The 18,380-nt window shown below is 44.1% G+C and overlaps 2 protein-coding genes across 15 annotated transcripts in view; both read left to right on the forward strand.

The window, feature by feature from the left end:
* jakmip3 (Janus kinase and microtubule interacting protein 3) overlaps positions 1-1,813 on the forward strand; it is a 61,315-nt gene extending 59,502 nt beyond the window's left edge. For 7 of the 12 annotated variants that reach the window (XM_041893418.2, XM_041893410.2, XM_041893427.2 and 4 more), the window contains 2 exons: positions 139-180; positions 276-1,813. In XM_041893418.2, coding sequence (XP_041749352.1) covers positions 139-180; positions 276-434 — 201 coding nt within the window. In that variant the 3' untranslated portion in view covers positions 435-1,813. Of the gene's footprint in view, positions 1-107; positions 181-275 lie in introns of all 12 variants that reach the window. The other 5 variants (XM_041893441.2, XM_041893451.2, XM_041893483.2 and 2 more) reach the window with 1 other exon arrangement.
* Positions 1,814-5,418: 3,605 nt separating this feature from the next.
* Positions 5,419-18,380, forward strand: part of dpysl4 (dihydropyrimidinase like 4) — a 34,811-nt gene continuing 21,849 nt past the window's right edge. For 2 of the 3 annotated variants that reach the window (XM_041893515.2, XM_041893524.2), the window contains exons 1-3: positions 5,419-5,957; positions 13,456-13,544; positions 14,006-14,190. In XM_041893515.2, coding sequence (XP_041749449.2) covers positions 5,574-5,957; positions 13,456-13,544; positions 14,006-14,190 — 658 coding nt within the window. In that variant the 5' untranslated portion in view covers positions 5,419-5,573. Of the gene's footprint in view, positions 5,958-6,523; positions 6,865-13,455; positions 13,545-14,005; positions 14,191-18,380 lie in introns of those variants that run through there. The other variant, XM_041893532.2, reaches the window with a different exon arrangement.

Genomic DNA, 18,380 nt, shown 5'->3' on the forward strand with positions numbered 1-18,380 from the left:
TAATTTATTCAGACTTGGAATATGAATGCTACAAATTGCTGTCTGTTCTCCATCTGGCAGAAATGACTCTCTCCTTTCTCTCCATTATCTTCTTTTCATTCCTTCAGTTTTTATTTTTATTTTTGTTTTTTTCTTTAGCCTTTATTCTTTGGTCATAGTTCTCCTGGGAAGCCAGCGCAAGTATGTATTTTTTACCTAAATATCTCTGTTTCTTTAACCATTCAAATAATACATTAGTCTATATACTGTTGCGTCATATCATATTGTCATTTCAGTCCACAGGTTTCCAGATTGTCTTCTCCATTTTGTTCAAGAGGACACGATTTGGAATCCAAGCTGGCTCCCAGTGTCCTGAAAGTCTTTCCGAAGACTTCTCCTCACATGGGAAACCATTCAACTACGCTGCAACACTGACTTTAAAGAGAATACTATGACCATGTTTTTTTTTTTGTTGTAAGGACAGCAAAACGTTTACTTCAGTAACCTTTTAAACCTGACTGCTGTCCCTCTCTTGAAGTGATGATGATGTTGACGTCTCGATGGAAGACTTCCTCTCTATGGATGAAGACTTCAGTGGAATTGAAGAACTCCTCAAAATGGGAGTGTTTTGTGTTTTTTTTTCCCTGCTGAGCAGGTGGTGCTCTGGTCGCTTCCCTTTGGAAGCATGAAGAAGAAGAAGAGTTTGATTGATTGAAACAAACTGTAGTGAAGTCATCCGGTAGTCCTGCTCGGGGCTTAAACCTGGAACTTTGCTGTCAACCCAACACCTTAGCCAAGAGATTCCAAAACCTCTTGACGAGGTCACTAGGTGTTTAAGGTTAAACGGTGAATTGAGAAATGTTACCATAGTTCTTAATGTTCACACACCCCCCACTGAAGCTGAGCGTTTCCTAAAAATGGACACCATACCACTGTTTACACCATCTGACCACGCTGTTATTACACTCACAGGGAGCTAGCCTCAGCCACAGAAAGAGAGCTCATCCCCGAAACTTTTAAAAATGGTGAAAGCCTTCAATGATGCCGCCCATATTAAAACAGACTTTGTGGCTAGTGTACCCTCTATCTATCTCTATGGCCTCAGCCCTGCCTGTCTAGTCCAGACATGATGTGGGACTCATTAGCTCCTCAATCTCAGTGTTTGAAATGAAACCAGAAGCCAAACTGTGGTAATATTAGACATCATGTATTTTTTTTTTTATGTATTAAAAAATACAAAGATTTTAAAATACATTTCTCAAAAGAGGAATAAATAAAATGCTAAATTAGATATTTTTTGTTGTTGATGAAGAATGAAGGTGCTTTCAATGCTTTTAGACTTTTTCCATTTGATCAGATTATGTAAGTCTGGTCTTCCCCCTTGGTGCTTGGGAGAGGGTGGGTTTGCTTCAGATGGGGACCTTGGTTAGTTCTGTTATATCCTGATGGAGAGGGTGGGTTTGCTTCAGATGGGGACCTTGGTTAGTTCTGTTATATCCTGATGGAGAGGGTGGGTTTGCTTCAGATGGGGACCTTGGTTAGTTCTGTTATATCCTGATGGAGAGGGTGGGTTTGCTTCAGATGGGGACCTTGGTTAGTTCTGTTATATCCTGATGGAGAGGGTGGGTTTGCTTCAGATGGGGACCTTGGTTAGTTCTGTTATATCCTGATGGAGAGGGTGGGTTTGCTTCAGATGGGGACCTTGGTTAGTTCTGTTATATCCTGATGAGACAAATACCTCCCATTGAATCTTTATGACTCATGTTAAAGCAGATCAAGTACTAAATATGTATTTTATGCATTATGTTGCCATTAAATGGGATCAAGCCCCGTTTCTACGGAATACTGCACCTTCATAACCAAGCACACACAAACACACCCACACGAACACAACACACGCACGCATGCACACACACTCACACACAGAAGACTTGAAGTGATAAACACTGGACATCACCAGCCATATCTGAATACTAGGAATAGATGACGTCTCATCTAAAACCAAACATTGAAAAGTCACCACCACAAACAGAGGCACAGGTAAGAAGAATATTATATGAATGCTTTATGACACATCTGGAAATTGATTATTATTATCAACCAATGTTTAATATTGTTTTATCTTTTGATATAATTTTTATATGCAAGTGTTATTGTTGGTTGATTAAAGTTGAATGTGTAAAGTGAAGTGAGGCTCAGTTGTCTGTGCAGAATACCAACAGTAGAGGGCGCTACACTACAGAAAATGTTTGCCATAGACGGCTTTTCAATGCGTTTGTATGTGTAGACTACGGGGCCTACTCTGGATCGTTCCAATCTGGTTTGCTAAGGGTGAGCTAAATGTGTGCTGAACCCTAAAATACCTGAAATACTTGATATTTCGGCACAAAAGTGTAAAAGTTCTCCATGCCACTCTTGGATATGATTATTCGAAGGCTGTAAAGTTCAATCCATAACCAAACACAAAAGGGATTGATTTTGGATCGTACTACAGTTGTAGCAGAAGCTTCAAGCTGGAATCCTTAATGGTGAAGCTGCGATATGATGTCTTTGCACGCGTGTTAGAACAGCAGAAAGTATACAGCGTTTTTTTTAACCATGTTGCCTGATGCTCCTCACCTCCGCTTCATCGACAAAACAATAACAATAACAACGGTGGTGGGGCGGATATTGGAGCTGTTTCCCCTAGTTCAGATTCCATCTTTAACATTGCCGCTGTTTCCCCTAGTGCAGATTCCATCTTTAACATTGGAGCTGTTTCCCCTAGTTCAGATTCCATCTTTAACATTGGAGCTGTTTCCCCTAGTTCAGATTCCATCTTTAACATTGGAGCTGTTTCCCCTAGTTCAGATTCCATCTTTAACATTGGTGCTGTTTCCTCTAGTTCAGACTCCATCTTTAACATTGGTGCTGTTTCCCCTAGTGCAGATTCCATCTTTAACATTGGAGCTGTTTCCCCTAGTTCAGATTCCATCTTTAACATTGGTGCTGTTTCCTCTAGTTCAGACTCCATCTTTAACATTGGTGCTGTTTCCCCTAGTGCAGATTCCATTTTTAACATTGGAGTTGTTTCCCCTAGTTCAGATTCCATCTTTAACATTGGTGCTGTTTCCCCTAGTTGAGACTCCATCTTTAACATTGGAGCTGTTTCCCCTAGTTCAGTTTTTATCTTTAACATTGGAGCTGTTTCCCCCAGTGCAGATTCCATCTTTAACAGGCAGTAGCTGTATAGTGGGATGAAATCCACAGCCCTAACAAAGTAAGTCCTCTCTAATATGAGAGAAGCCAGTGGGGAGGAGAGGGAGGGGGAGGAATGTCCTTGTGAAATGTAGGTCTCTGCCGTAGGGCATCTCAAAGACATGCAGACTCTCTCAGCCACACTGTGACCTCACATGCCCTAATGTCTAAGACTAATACACAGTGGCCCCACAGCCATGCATGCTCTCCCTAATGTCTAAGACAAGGAAATATTCAAGCGGATCTGTGAAATGGAAGGCTGAAGACTCACTCCATGCTGTCTCTCAGAGACTAAAGCATCCTCAGGGTATGGTACACAGTAGGGTGTGTGTGTGTGTGTGTGTGTGTGTGTGTTGTTTCTACATGACTGACAGTCACCTTAGATGTTTGAGGAGAGTTAGTTTGTTTTACACGGGAATGCTAATTATCAAACAATGTTTGAATGTTGTATATCAGGGATGGGCAACTTTGATGGGGTTGGGGCCACAAAAATCTGAACTCGTCATGAGGGGCCGCAGTGGCTCGGGGGTCTGCGTACCCACATCCATATGGAGCTGGCCCATAACCTTTTGGAGGCCCTAGGTGACATTTTGTTTGGGGCCCCCACCTTGTGAGCAAAACATTTTAGCGGCCCCTGTCTTGACAGTGAAGATAACAATTGTTTGTCTACATGCTGACCACACAGCTCGCGTTTATAAATGTACACATACATGTTATTCAATCATTGCACCCACACTGCTCGTGCAGGTCAACAAGCGTCTGCGTAGCCAGGCGCTAAAATAGAACTTGCTTCTAGAAATCTGTGACACTTGACGCGCTGGTGTGGGTGGACAAAATCAACATGCGAGCGATGGCGGACGCACGCCCGCGCCCGGTCTAGTCAGCATGCCATCCTGGCGCAAGTTGATTTTGTCCACCCACACCAGATGCGATCAGGACACGCAGGTTGAAATATCAAAATGAACTCTGAACCAATTTCATTAATTTGGGGATAGGTCGAAAAGCATTAAACATTCATGGCATTTTTAGCTAGCTAGCTTGTCCTGGGATATAAACACTGGGTTGTTATATTACCTGAAATGCACATATAAAAGGGTAAACCGCGTGACTTTCTAGTTCTCTCCTCCTTCAGGGTTCTTCTTCTTCTCTGGACTTCATATGGCGGTTGGCAACCAACTTTATGGTGCATTACCGCAACCAACTGGACTGGAGCGTAGACCTCAGTTCATCTTTCAATCACGCAGCTGGGTAGATGCTCCTAAAAACCAATGAGGAGATGGGAAAGGCAGGACTTGCAGCGCGTTGAGCGTCACAAATAGAACCGAGTTGTTGACGTCCGCGAGCAGTGTGGGTGCAATGACTGAATAACATGTTATTATTATTATTACATTATTATTATTATTATGTATGTGTACATTTATTTTGCAACGCACGCGACACGTGCGGTGTGGCGAGCATGTTAGAGTTAATTTGCTGCAATTCACTTTGCCATGAGGTGTAGAGAAAATTTTGCAATTTTAAAGCAAGTTTGCTGCAATTCTACATATTTTCCCATGGGGTCAGAGAGAATATTTAGTAACTTTAGAACTAATTTCCATGCAATTCTACTCGTTTTGCCATTGACAGAGAGAAATGTTTGTAATTTTTTTTATATGATATCTGAGTGAGAGTGACCAACAAATTCAGGGCCCGTCGGTTATTTGACCGTGATTACTAGAAGTTTAGATAGCTGGCTAGACTAACTTAGCCTTTCATGTAAAACCAGTCATCCAGCGGGTCCACCACACATTATAACTGCTTCCCCGGGCCTCGGGCAAAACACAACCTTATTCAGCGTTATGTGATCTGAGTGATCATTCATGTGTGTAAGCGAACTACACCCCCGGCCAAATAATTCTCAGACATTGGTGAATTATTATTCAACGAATTACAGTATTGTTATCGTTTCCATTACTTGAATCAGCGTCTGGTTGTGGACGTTTACACCCCTCACATCCGTAGTCTAATTTGAATCCCAAGTGGATTTCACCTGATGGCAATGAACCCATAGCAACATTTCATGCCGTTGTGAACAAGACCTCGCCTAGTTCCCCTGGTCGCCTGTCATATCTTTCTCCCAGTCAGAGTATTGTACTGTGGTTATTTCAGCACCACGCCCCAGTGGACAGCTCCTCTAGTCACTCAACTAACCATCCCGTCAGGAGGTGAGGTCCTCTGTTACAGTAGGGAGACTTCAAAGGGGAATTAACTCCCAGGTTTTACTTGGGTATAAGTACTTTTTTTGGTCTACTTTGGATCTTTTTCACAAACGTTTTAATCTCTCTCTTTCTTTCTGAGAATAAGAATAGTTATTGGCCATGGCAGAGAGGAAACTTCTCCGAAGAGATAGTGACGATGAAGGGTCGCTGCTGTCTAGACTGGGGACAAACAGCCCGAAACCCAGAGTGAAATTCGGTGGGATGTTCTGCAACGTGGAAGGCGCTTATGAGAATAAAACTTTAAATTTTGAGTCGTACAACAGCAGCCCCCAGTCTGTGAGACGGCATGTTAAGATTAAGAAGGAGGAGAAATGCTGGTCGGATACTTTCAGTGACGCGGGGAGTGTGAGTAACTTCTCGTCCGCCAGTGAGACCAGACCAAGTCGAGACAGAGCAGTGGGGACAGAAACCGGCTCCTCCCGGGGTCAAATCGTTTACCAGACTGGACCTGGACACAACCGTGATCACAATGGAAAACGGGAGGTAAATGCACACCTCATAGATGTATTTTCCCCAGTGTAAGATATTTCATGTTGCGCTGTGCCTAAATTCACAACATGTCAAAAGTCAATTTGCAAATCAGATGTTTTGAACACATGCCTTAATTGAGGAAATTAGCCAAAATAAATTCTAATTGATATACAATTCGGTTATCAAGTATAGCCTAGGCTATGAATCTTTTCAACAAGTGCTACCCACGTTGCTTAGGCTATTCTAAGCAAGATCACTGTTTAACCTATAGGAGCTGTCCCAATGGGCATAGTGCTGAAATTACCATTATTCTGCCCATTGGTTGCACATGGCATAAATAAAGAGATCTCACATTGTATTTGTGATAACAACACCTGGCCACTCCCACTGGTAATAGGCCCCGGAGTTTTATCAAGACACGTGTTTTAAGTGGCCCTAAATTATTGTGGCTGTGTAGGGCCATGGGGCTCCCCACAAAGCCTCCCTGCCTGTCAGGCATCCTGCCTATAGCCCCTGTTAGCGGGTAGGATGTGTGATGCCAGCCATTAGCCTGTAGGATGTGATGTGTCTGGAATATTAAACGAGCAGATGGTGAGCGAAGCAGCCCGGCTGTATTGTTGAAGGGAGGGCTCAGACTGGTACGCGACAGCACTACCAAAGTAATAGTAGTCTAGAACATATTGTTTCTCTTATTTTGTCTGTATATTCCTATATTCACATGATCTGACCAGTAGGATAGTGTAAGTTAGCCTACAGAAATACCTCCGGCCGGTTTTAAAGCGAGGAAATAGACTACCAAGCGGTGATTCATCCGTTTTTCGCGTTCTCTGTCTCCCAGTGAACCGCTACACCGGCCGGCATGTCTTACCAAGGCAAGAAGAACATTCCCCGTTTGTCGGTAGGCACTCCTCGTTCCTCGGTAGGTAGACATTGTCGCCCCACACACCGGTATTATTTAACGATTGCAACGAAAAATGGTAGCCTAAGTGGTGTGATAAATCGTATTTGAATGGTTTTCCTTTTATCCACCCCTCACGCACACAACAACCTGCTACTGCTTTAGCCTATAGACTTCACAATGTCAAAGCCCACACAAGATACATCTCTTGGCATCGAAAGTCTATTCCGTCCTGGTTATGTCATGGCGTTTTCTTGAATGCTGCAAATAAAATAAAATTATATAGGCTATATAATGTAGGCTAACAATACATTGTAGTGAATTGATCATGGCGGCGCCGGCCTCTATGGAATGATCAGAGAGCTGTCTCGCATTGTCGCATGTTCCCACATTTCAGTCAGGGATTTGATTGAATGTCATGCATATAATATCCTCCCATAAATGTTTTCCATTGAAAAGACTCTCAACAAAGATCTCAAACGTCTCAGAGATGCATTTCTAAGTGCCCATGGCAGCCTATATGGTTAACCGTCAAACCATGGATATCTCGCAGCCTAGACGGTCTGTCTGAGTCTCTGCGGGTCTCCATCTCTCCTGCTATTAAGGGTTTCCCCTTGTCGTTAAAACGGGACAGATTCATCCATGCGGAGGAAGGGAGCGCAGTTGTACGCTAGCCCGGAGACAGGGCGTCGTTAGCGAGGCCACACTGACCCACATTCTCTTCCTTTGGAATTATTCTCTCCCTTTTTGATGTGAGCAGCAGTTGAATATGAAGCCATTAGAAAGGCTGCATGAGTAAAATCAATACAGAGATTGAGGCTGTCATCATTCATCATTCCTAAAATGTAACCAAAAGACCAGTATGAGATAAATTATAATTATTCCCTGGTACACTCTTTCTATACGGGAGCCACTGACAGTAGCTTACTGTCTGTTCTTCTGGGGCGGTGTCTATCTGTCTATCTGCCTGTCTCTCTACATACAGTGGTGGGGAAAAGTATTTAGTCAGCCACCAATTGTGCAAGTTCTCCCACTTAAAAAGATGAGAGAGGCCTGTAATTTTCATCATAGGTACACGTCAACTATGACAGACAAATTGAGATTTTTTTTCTCCAGAAAATCACATTGTAGGATTTTTTATGAATTTATTTGCAAATTATGGTGGAAAATAAGTATTTGGTCACCTACAAACAAGCAAGATTTCTGGCTCTCACAGACCTGTAACTTCTTCTTTAAGAGGCTCCTCTGTCCTCCACTCGTTACCTGTATTAATGGCACCTGTTTGAACTTGTTATCAGTATAAAAGACACCTGTCCACAACCTCAAACAGTCACACTCCAAACTCCACTATGGCCAAGACCAAAGAGCTGTCAAAGGACACCAGAAACAAAATGGTAGACCTGCACCAGGCTGGGAAGACTGAATCTGCAATAGGTAAGCAGTTGGTTTGAAGAAATCAACTGTGGGAGCAATTATTAGGAAATGGAAGATATACAAGACCACTGATAATCTCCCTCGATCTGGGGCTCCACGCAAGATCTCACCCCGTGGGTCAAAATGATCACAAGAACAGTGAGCAAAAATCCCAGAACCACACGGGGGGACCTAGTGAATGACCTGCAGAGAGCTGGGACCAAAGTAACAAAGCCTACCATCAGTAACACACTACGCCGCCAGGGACTCAAATCCTGCAGTGTAAGACGTGTCCCCCTGCTTAAGCCAGTACATGTCCAGGCCCGTCTGAAGTTTGCTAGAGTGCATTTGGATGATCCAGAAGAGGATTGGGAGAATGTCATATGGTCAGATGAAACCAAAATAGAACTTTTTGGTAAAAACTCAACTCGTCGTGTTTGGAGGACAAAGAATGCTGAGTTGCATCCAAAGAACACCATACCTACTGTGAAGCATTGGGGTGGAAACATCATGCTTTGGGGCTGTTTTTCTGCAAAGGGACCAGGACGACTGATCCGTGTAAAGGAAAGAATGAATGGGGCCATGTATCATGAGATTTTGAGTGAAAACCTCCTTCCATCAGCAAGGGTGTTGAAGATGAAACGTGGCTGGGTCTTTCAGCATGACAATGATCCCAAACACACCGCCCGGGCAACGAAGGAGTGGCTTCGTAAGAAGCATTTCAAGGTCCTGGAGTGGCCTAGCCAGTCTCCAGATATCAACCCCATAGAAAATCTTTGGAGGGAGTTGAAAGTCCGTGTTGCCCAGCGACAGCCCCAAAACATCACTGCTCTAGAGGAGATCTGCATGGAGGAATGGGCCAAAATACCAGCAACAGTGTGTGAAAACCTTGTGAAGACTTACAGAAAACGTTTGACCTGTGTCATTGCCAACAAAGGGTATATAACAAAGTATTGAGAAACGTTTGTTATTGACCAAATACTTATTTTCCACCATAATTTGCAAATAAATTCATGAAAAATCCTACAATGTGATTTTCTCGATTTTTTTTTCTCATTTTGTCTGTCATAGTTGACGTGTACCTATGATGAAAATTACAGGCCTCTCTCATCTTTTTAAGTGGGAGAACTTGCACAATTCTGTCTCTACCTGCCTGCCGGTCTGCATGTTTGCCTGTCTGTCTGTCTGTCTGTCCATCCATCGGTCTGTCTACCAGCCCACATAAAAAAAAAATGCTGGGTTAAAAACAATCCAACACTGGGTAAATATCGGACAGAACACACGTTGTATTATTTTTGACCGAGCCAGTTGGGCACTTAGTTGTGTTATTGAGCTATGACCCACCGGGTCGGATCAGAAGACTGGATGCATGGATTATTAGGGGCGTTGCTTTCAGATAGTTATTTTAGGCCACCCATGAGAGTAAATGTCAATCCGATCTGTTCTGTTATATTGTCTACATTACATTTGAGTCATTTAGCAGACGCTCTTATCCAGAGCGACTTACAGTCAGTGAGTGCTAAATTACTAAAATGTAATCCAAAGGCGTGGCCTATTGGAGGGGGGGGGGCTTTCAGAGTTATTTTTGGCCACCTGCAAGAGTAAATGTCATTCCTGTTCATCATGTTGAGTTTGTACACTGCAAATTTCAATGATCCTTCAATATTTCTGCCCATTACATATTTTAATATAAATTAAATAACATTATTTTTGAAATATTTTAACAAGGTGGTACCTATCCATAGGCACTTAAGGACCTCATACTCTTGTGTAAGACTTATTAAAGCTACAAAAGTGTCAGTGCTCAACATTAACATGTGTTGACAAGACAACAGAACAGATTAACTGGAATTACATTTACTCTCACAGTCTTCTGATCTGACCCGGTGGATCATAGCTCAATAACCCAGCATCAACAACCCAACCTCGTTCTTCTTAATGAAAACAATGTTTTTTTTGTGACCCAACTGGCTGGGTCAAAATAACTCAACGTGTGTTCTGGCCAATATTACATTTTACATTTTAGTCATTTAGCAGACGCTCTTATCCAGAGCGACTTACAGGAGCAATTAGGGTTATGTGCCTTGCTCAAGTGCACATCAACAGATTTTTCACCTAGTCTGCTCGGGGATTAGAACCAGCGACCTTTCGGTTACTGGCACAATGCTCTTAACCACTAAGCTACCTGCCGCCCATTTTGGGTTGTTTTTAACCCAGCATTTTTTAGAGTGCAATGTGTTTTTGTCGACCACCAGCAGCAGTAACTCTGACCCTAAACTGTGAAGTCCTAGAGTGTTGTCATGGCTGTCTGTTGATCTGTCACTTTACATTATGGCTTCACTATTGTCTTTCCCAGCAGGGTCTCTCTACCCCTAAACTCACTGAGAACCTCCCTCCCTCCCTCCGTCCCTCCCTCCCTCCCTCCCTCCCTCCCTCCCTCCCTCCCTCCTCCTCCCTCCCCCTCCCTCCCTGTCTGTCTGTCTGTCTGTCTGTCTGTCTGTCTGGCTTCACTATTGACTTTCCCAGCAGGGTCTCTCTTTCCCTAAACTCACTGAGAACCTCCCTCCCTCCCTCCGTCCCTCCCTCCCTCCTCTCCCTCCCTCCCTCCCTCCCTCCCTCCCTCCCTCCTCCTCCGTCTGTCTGTCTGTCTGTCTGTCTGTCTGTCTGTCTGTCTGTCTGTCTGTCTGTCTGTCTGTCTGTCTGTCTGTCTGTCTGGCTTCACTATTGACTTTCCCAGCAGGGTCTCTCTTTCCCTAAACTCACTGAGAACCTCCCTCCCTCCCTCCGTCCCTCCCTCCCTCCCTCCCTCCCTCCCTCCCTGCCTCCCTGTCTGTCTGTCTGTCTGTCTGTCTGTCTGTCTGTCTGTCTGGCTTCACTATTGACTTTCCCAGCAGGGTCTCTCTTTCCCTAAACTCACTGAGAACCTCCTTGCCTAGAGTGTTGTCATGGCTGTCTGTTGATCTGTCACTTTACATTATGGCTTCACTATTGTCTTTCCCAGCAGGGTCTCTCTACCCCTAAACTCACTGAGAACCTCCCTCCCTCCCTCCCGTCCCTCCCTCCCTCCCTCCTCCCTCCCTCCCTCCCTCCCTCCCTCCCTCCCTCCCTCCCTGTCTGTCTGTCTGTCTGTCTGTCTGTCTGTCTGTCTGGCTTCACTATTGACTTTCCCAGCAGGGTCTCTCTTTCCCCTAAACTCACTGAGAACCTCCTTGCCTAGAGTGTTGTCATGGCTGTCTGTTGATCTGTCACTTTACATTGGATGGCTTCACTATTGTCTTTCCCAGCAGGGTCTCTCTACCCCTAAACTCACTGAGAACCTCCCTCCCTCCCTCCGTCCCTCCCTCTCCTCCCTCCCTCCCTCCCTCCCTCCCTCCCTCCTCCCTCCTCCTCCCTCCCTCCCTCCCTCCCTCCTCCCTCCCTCCCTCCCTCCCTCCCTCCCTCCCTCCCTCCCTCCCTCCCTCCCTGTCTGTCTGTCTGTCTGTCTGTCTGGCTTCACTATTGACTTTCCCAGCAGGGTCTCTCTTTCCCTAAACTCACTGAGAACCTCCTTGCCAGACCCCCCCTCCCCTTCCTTTCTATCCACTGGTAAAGGATCCACCACTGCTAGGTCTATGGATCAGCTAGTTTACATCAGGCCTATATTATAATATTACATTAGTCCTGACTAAAGCGTTTTGCCACTGTTTATACCCATTACGTTCACTCCCAGTTGGCGTTGTCCTGTGGTGAGTGCATCGTGGTGGCAGCAGCAGAACAGGCAGTAGTAGCTGGCAGAGGAACAGCCTTTAGAGAGGGGATTGTAGTTCCCCCCCCCCCTCGTTTGAGACCCCGTGCCAAGGGAGAGGAGAGAGTGGAGGGTGGAGTGTGACTGGGGATAGAGCTAGGGGAGAGGGGAAAGGAGAGAGACTGGGGCTGGATGGATGAAAGGAGAGAGGAGAGAGACTGGGGCTGGATGGATGAAAGGAGAGAGGAGAGAGACTGGGGCTGGATGGATGAAAGGAGAGAGGAGAGAGACTGGGGCTGGATGGGTGAAAGGAGAGAGGAGAGAGACTGGGGCTGGATGGATGAAAGGAGAGAGGAGAGAGACTGGGGCTGGATGGATGAAAGGAGAGAGGAGAGAGACTGGGGCTGGATGGATGAAAGGAGAGAGGAGAGAGACTGGGGCTGGATGGATGAAAGGAGAGAGGAGAGAGACTGGGGCTGGATGGGTGAAAGGAGAGAGGAGAGAGACTGGGGCTGGATGGATGAAAGGAGAGAGGAGAGAGACTGGGGCTTGACGGGTGAAAGGAGAGAGGGGCTGATGGAGGGTGGTTGTGGTGGGTGGTAGGAAACAGGGGCTTTGCTTAGAGAGGCTGGAAGCTGTTGGGTGGTGGAGGTCTGGTGAGATGACAGCTTATAATGACCTCAGCTGACCCCTTGCAACATGCTGTTTTATAGCGGCAGTGTAGCTCATACAGTGTACCTTACACTGCGTCGTGTGTGTGTGTGTGTACAGTCAAATACTGTACTGTACTAGCACAGAGAGAAACACATTATTGAACACTAACTACAGATGAATGATTGATATGTAGACAGTCCAACACAGAGAACCCTGAATCATGTTGATGCCACATCCCTTTGGATGATACTGAATGCACTTTACACTTTATACCCGGCAGCTTTTCTCTCCTGGACCCATTGAACCCGCCATATTAACAAACAAACACACACACACACACACACACACACACACACACACACACACACACACACACACACACACACACACACACACACACACACACACACACACACACACACATACCCACACACACACACACACACATACATACATACAAAGACACACACACACACACACACACTCTCTGTAATAATTTGAGATATTCCTGAAGATTAGAATACATTAGCTACTGCTTTCATTTCCACTTATCTTCTCATGGCTCATTGATGTTCAAACACCCTGGTCTTTCTTGACCTAACACTTGTCTTGTCTTAGGATCACTGACCCTGCTGCTTTGTTGAGTTTTTATTTGATTTGTTTTACTTTATATGACTGTGATATGTGGTTGTCTCCCCAAGATACCTTAAGATTAATGCACTAACTGTAAGTTCTTCTGGATAAGAGTGTCTGCTAAATGACTAAACTGTAAAATGTTAATGTATGTTCCTCACTGCTGTTTATCGTCCCTGTGTCTCCAGACTGATCGCCTCATTATCAAAGGAGGAAAGATCGTTAATGACGACCAGTCTTTCTACGCTGACATCTATGTGGAGGATGGCACCATCAAGTAAGATGTTGCTGTTAACACACACACACACACACAGACACAGAGACACACAGATACAGAGACACACAGACACACAGACACACAGACACACAGACACACAGACACACAGACACACAGACACACAGACAGACAGACAGACAGACAGACAGACAGACAGACAGACAGACAGACAGACAGACAGACAGACAGACATATTGACAGACAGACAGACAGACAGACAGACAGACAGACAGACAGACAGGCAGACATAGACACAGACAGGCAGACAGACAGGCAGACATAGACACAGACAGGCAGACAGACACAGACACACACAAATTGTTGTTGCTGTTAGAATGTGACCGTTGTCCTTGAACATGGCCTCACTGCTGTTAGAATGTGACCGTTGTCCTTGAACATGGCCTCACTGCTGTTAGAATGTGACCGTTGTCCTTGAACATGGCCTGTGTCCTCATCACCAGGCAGATCGGTGAGAACCTGATAGTTCCAGGAGGAGTGAAGACGGTGGATGCCTACGGACACATCGTGATCCCCGGGGGCGTCGATGTCAACACCAGCCTCCAGACCTCCCAGCTGGGCATGAGCCCTTCAGATGACTTCTACCACGGGACCAAGGCTGCCCTGGCAGGGGGCACCACCATGATCAGTAGGGTTCCTCTATTATACTGCTTACACTAACCCTAACTAACCCTAACTAACCCTAACCAACCCTAACCCTAACTAACCCTAAACCCTAACCTAACCCTAACTAACCCTAACCAACCCTAACCAACCCTAACCCTAACCAACCCTAACCAACCCTAACCCTAACTAACCCTAACTAACCCTAACTAACCCTAACTAAACCTAACCAACCCTAACCCTAACCAACCCTAACCCTAAATAATCCCAACTAACCCTAACTAACCCTAACCAACCCTAACCCGAAATAATCCCAACTAACCCTAACTAATCCAAACCCTATTTAACCTTAACCATAACTAACCCTAACTAACCCTAACCCTAATCCTAACTAACCCTAACTAACTCTAACCCTAACTAACCCAAACTAACTATAACCCTAACTAACCCTAAATAATGGTAACACTAACTAACCCTAACTAACCTTAACTATCCCTAACCCTGGTAGGTGGCCTCACCATGATCAATATGGCTCTGTTTTGATCCTCAGTACAGAGAGTATACAGGACAGAGAATACAGACAGACCTCACTGTACAGCAAGACTGTAGACAATGCATATTGTAGACAAGGATTTGACAATAGCCTCCAGACAAGAGAAGTCAGTAGAGAGAAGAGTGAACATACAGAGGACTCACAGTACGGTGTAGACTTTACAGTACAGAGAGAGAGAGTAACATGATATGTAGACAAAAACTTTACAGTACAGAGAGAGTAACATGATATGAAGTCAAATACTTTACAGTACAGAGAGAGTAACATGATATGTAGACAAATACTTTACAGTTTAGAGAGTAACATGATATGTAGACAAATACTTTACAGTACAGAGAGAGTAACATGATATGAAGACAAATACTTTACAGTACAGAGAGAGTAACATGATATGAAGTCAAATACTTTACAGTACAGAGAGTAACATGATATGAAGACAAATACTTTACAGTACAGAGAGAGTGATATGATATGTAGACAAATACTTTACAGCACAGAGAGAGTCACATGATATGAAGACAAATACTTTACAGTACAGAGAGAGTAACATGATATGTAGACAAATACTTTACAGTATAGAGAGAGTAATATGATATGTAGACAAATACTTTACAGCACAGAGAGAGTCACATGATATGAAGACAAATACTTTACAGTACAGAGAGTAACATGATATGAAGACAAATACTTTACAGTACAGAGAGAGTAATATGATATGTAGACAAATACTTTACAGCACAGAGAGAGTAACATTATATGTAGACAAATACTTTACAGCACAGAGAGAGTAACATGATATGTAGACAAATACTTTACAGTATAGAGAGAGTAACATGATATGTAGACAAATACTTTACAGCACAGAGAGAGTAACATGATATGTAGACAAATACTTTACAGTTTAGAGAGTAACATGATATGTAGACCAATAATTTACAGTACAGAGAGAGTAACATGATATGTAGACAAATACTTTACAGCACAGAGAGAGAAACATGATGTGTAGACAAATACTTTACAATACAGAGAGAGTAACATGATATGTAGACAAATACTTTACAGTTTAGAGAGTAACATGATATGTAGACAAATACTTTACAGTATAGAGATAGTAACATGATATGTAGACAAATACTTTACAGTACAGAGAGAGTAACATGATATGAAGACAAATACTTTACAGTACAGAGAGAGTAACATGATATGAAGTCAAATACTTTACAGTACAGAGAGTAACATGATATGAAGACAAATACTTTACAGTACAGAGAGAGTAATATGATATGTAGACAAATACTTTACAGCACAGAGAGAGTCACATGATATGAAGACAAATACTTTACAGTACAGAGAGAGTAACATGATATGTAGACAAATACTTTACAGTATAGAGAGAGTAATATGATATGTAGACAAATACTTTACAGCACAGAGAGAGTCACATGATATGAAGACAAATACTTTACAGTACAGAGAGTAACATGATATGAAGACAAATACTTTACAGTACAGAGAGAGTAACATGATATGTAGACAAATACTTTACAGCACAGATAGAGTAACATTATATGTAGACAAATACTTTACAGCACAGAGAGAGTAACATGATATGTAGACACATACTTTACAGTATAGAGAGAGTAACATGATATGTAGACAAATACTTTACAGCACAGAGAGAGTAACATGATATGTAGACAAATACTTTACAGTTTAGAGAGTAACATGATATGTAGACCAATAATTTACAGTACAGAGAGAGTAACATGATATGTAGACAAATACTTTACAGCACAGAGAGAGAAACATGATGTGTAGACAAATACTTTACAATACAGAGAGAGTAACATGATATGTAGACAAATACTTTACAGTTTAGAGAGTAACATGATATGTAGACAAATACTTTACAGTATAGAGATAGTAACATGATATGTAGACAAATACACTACATGATCAAAAGTATGTGGACACCTGCTCGTCGAACATCTCATTCCAAAATCATGGACATTAATATGGAGTTGGTCCCCCTTTTGCTGCTATAACAGCCTCCACTCTTCTGGGAAGGCTTTCCACTAGATGTTGGAACATTGCTGCGGGGACATGCTTCCATTCAGCCACAAGAGCATTACTGAGGTCGGGCACTGATGTTGGGCGATTAGGCCTGGCTCGCTGTCAGCATTCCAATTCATCCCAAAGGTGTTCGATGGGGTTGAAATCAGGGCTCTGTGCAGGCCAGTCAAGTTCTTCCACACCGATCTCAACAAACCATTTCTGTATGGACCTTGCTTTGTGCACGGGAGCATTGGCATGCTGAAACAGGAAAGGACCTTCCCCAAACTGTTGCCACAAAGTTGGAAGCACAGAATCATCTAGAATGTCATTGTATGCTGTAGCGTTAAGATTTCCCTTCACTGGAACTAAAGGGCCTAGCCCAAACCATGAAAAACAGCCCCAGACCATTATTCGTCCTCCACCAAACTTTACAGTTGGCACTATGCATTGGGGCATGTAGCGTTCTCCTGGCATCCGCCAAACCCAGATTCATCATTCGGACTGCCAGATGGTGAAGCATGATTTAGCACTCCAGAGAACACATTTCCACTGCTCCAAAGTCAAATGGTGGCGAGCTTTACACCACTCTAGCTGAGTACAGGGAGTGGGAGGTAGGGAGGGAGGAAGGTGGTACAGAGAGAGGGTGGGAGGGAGGGAGGGAGGTGGTACAGAGAGAGGGTGGGAGGGAGGTAGGAGAGGGAGGGAGGGAGGGCAGCTGCCTCTGGATCAGATCAGAGGGATGCAATTTGTGGTCCTTTGTGGCAGGGAGTGAGACAGGCTGAGAGGGAATCTATAGGACAGGGGGAGGAAAAGGGGGAGATGGGGGAGAGCTGGAGGAGAGGAGAGCATGTCTGTCTGCTGCAGTTAGATCATCTGAAACAGGGTCATGCTATTCCAGCCTGTCAGAGAGACTTTACTCCCAACTCTTTACCCTTTAACTCTCCTCCAACAGTTACTGTATTAGTCTAACCAGCAGCACAGAACCCCACAGGGTTGTTTATGAGAGCTGTATTGTTAGGGACGTAACATTGGAAGAAATATCAGTCTGATGTTTTTAATGGCTAGTTTTGTAACTTTGCGTCGTCTGCATTATTCGTGGATCGTCATCGATCTGGAAAGAAAGAACCTGGGTTGACAGGAGTTATTTGAAGTCCTCTGCACAGTGCTCAGTGTGTGGTTTCCTCTCTCCCCTGTCTGTCCCATTGTTGACCATGTCCTGCCTGAGCAGACTTTGACTTTGTAACATTGACACTTTGACATAACGGAGTCTGATGTTTCATCTGAAAAGAAAGATTGTGATTGTTGACTTATTTAAAGTAGACTACTCTGATCAGTGTGTTGTTTCTGTCTGCCCTTCCTCTCCTTACCCATCCCTCTTCTGTCCTGTCCTATAGTTGACCTGGTTCTCTTCTTTCCTGTCCTATAGTTGACCTGGTCCTCTTCTCTCCTGTCCTATAGTTGACCTGGTCCTCCTCTTCCCTCCTGTCCTATAGTTGACCTGGTCCTCTTCTCTCCTGTCCTATAGTTGACCTGGTCCTCCTCTTCTCTCCTGTCCTATAGTTGACCTGGTCCTCTTCTCTCCTGTCCTATAGTTGACCTGGTCCTCT

Source organism: Coregonus clupeaformis, chromosome 1 (genome assembly GCF_020615455.1).
Source record: "Coregonus clupeaformis isolate EN_2021a chromosome 1, ASM2061545v1, whole genome shotgun sequence".
Lineage (NCBI taxonomy): Eukaryota > Metazoa > Chordata > Actinopteri > Salmoniformes > Salmonidae > Coregonus > Coregonus clupeaformis.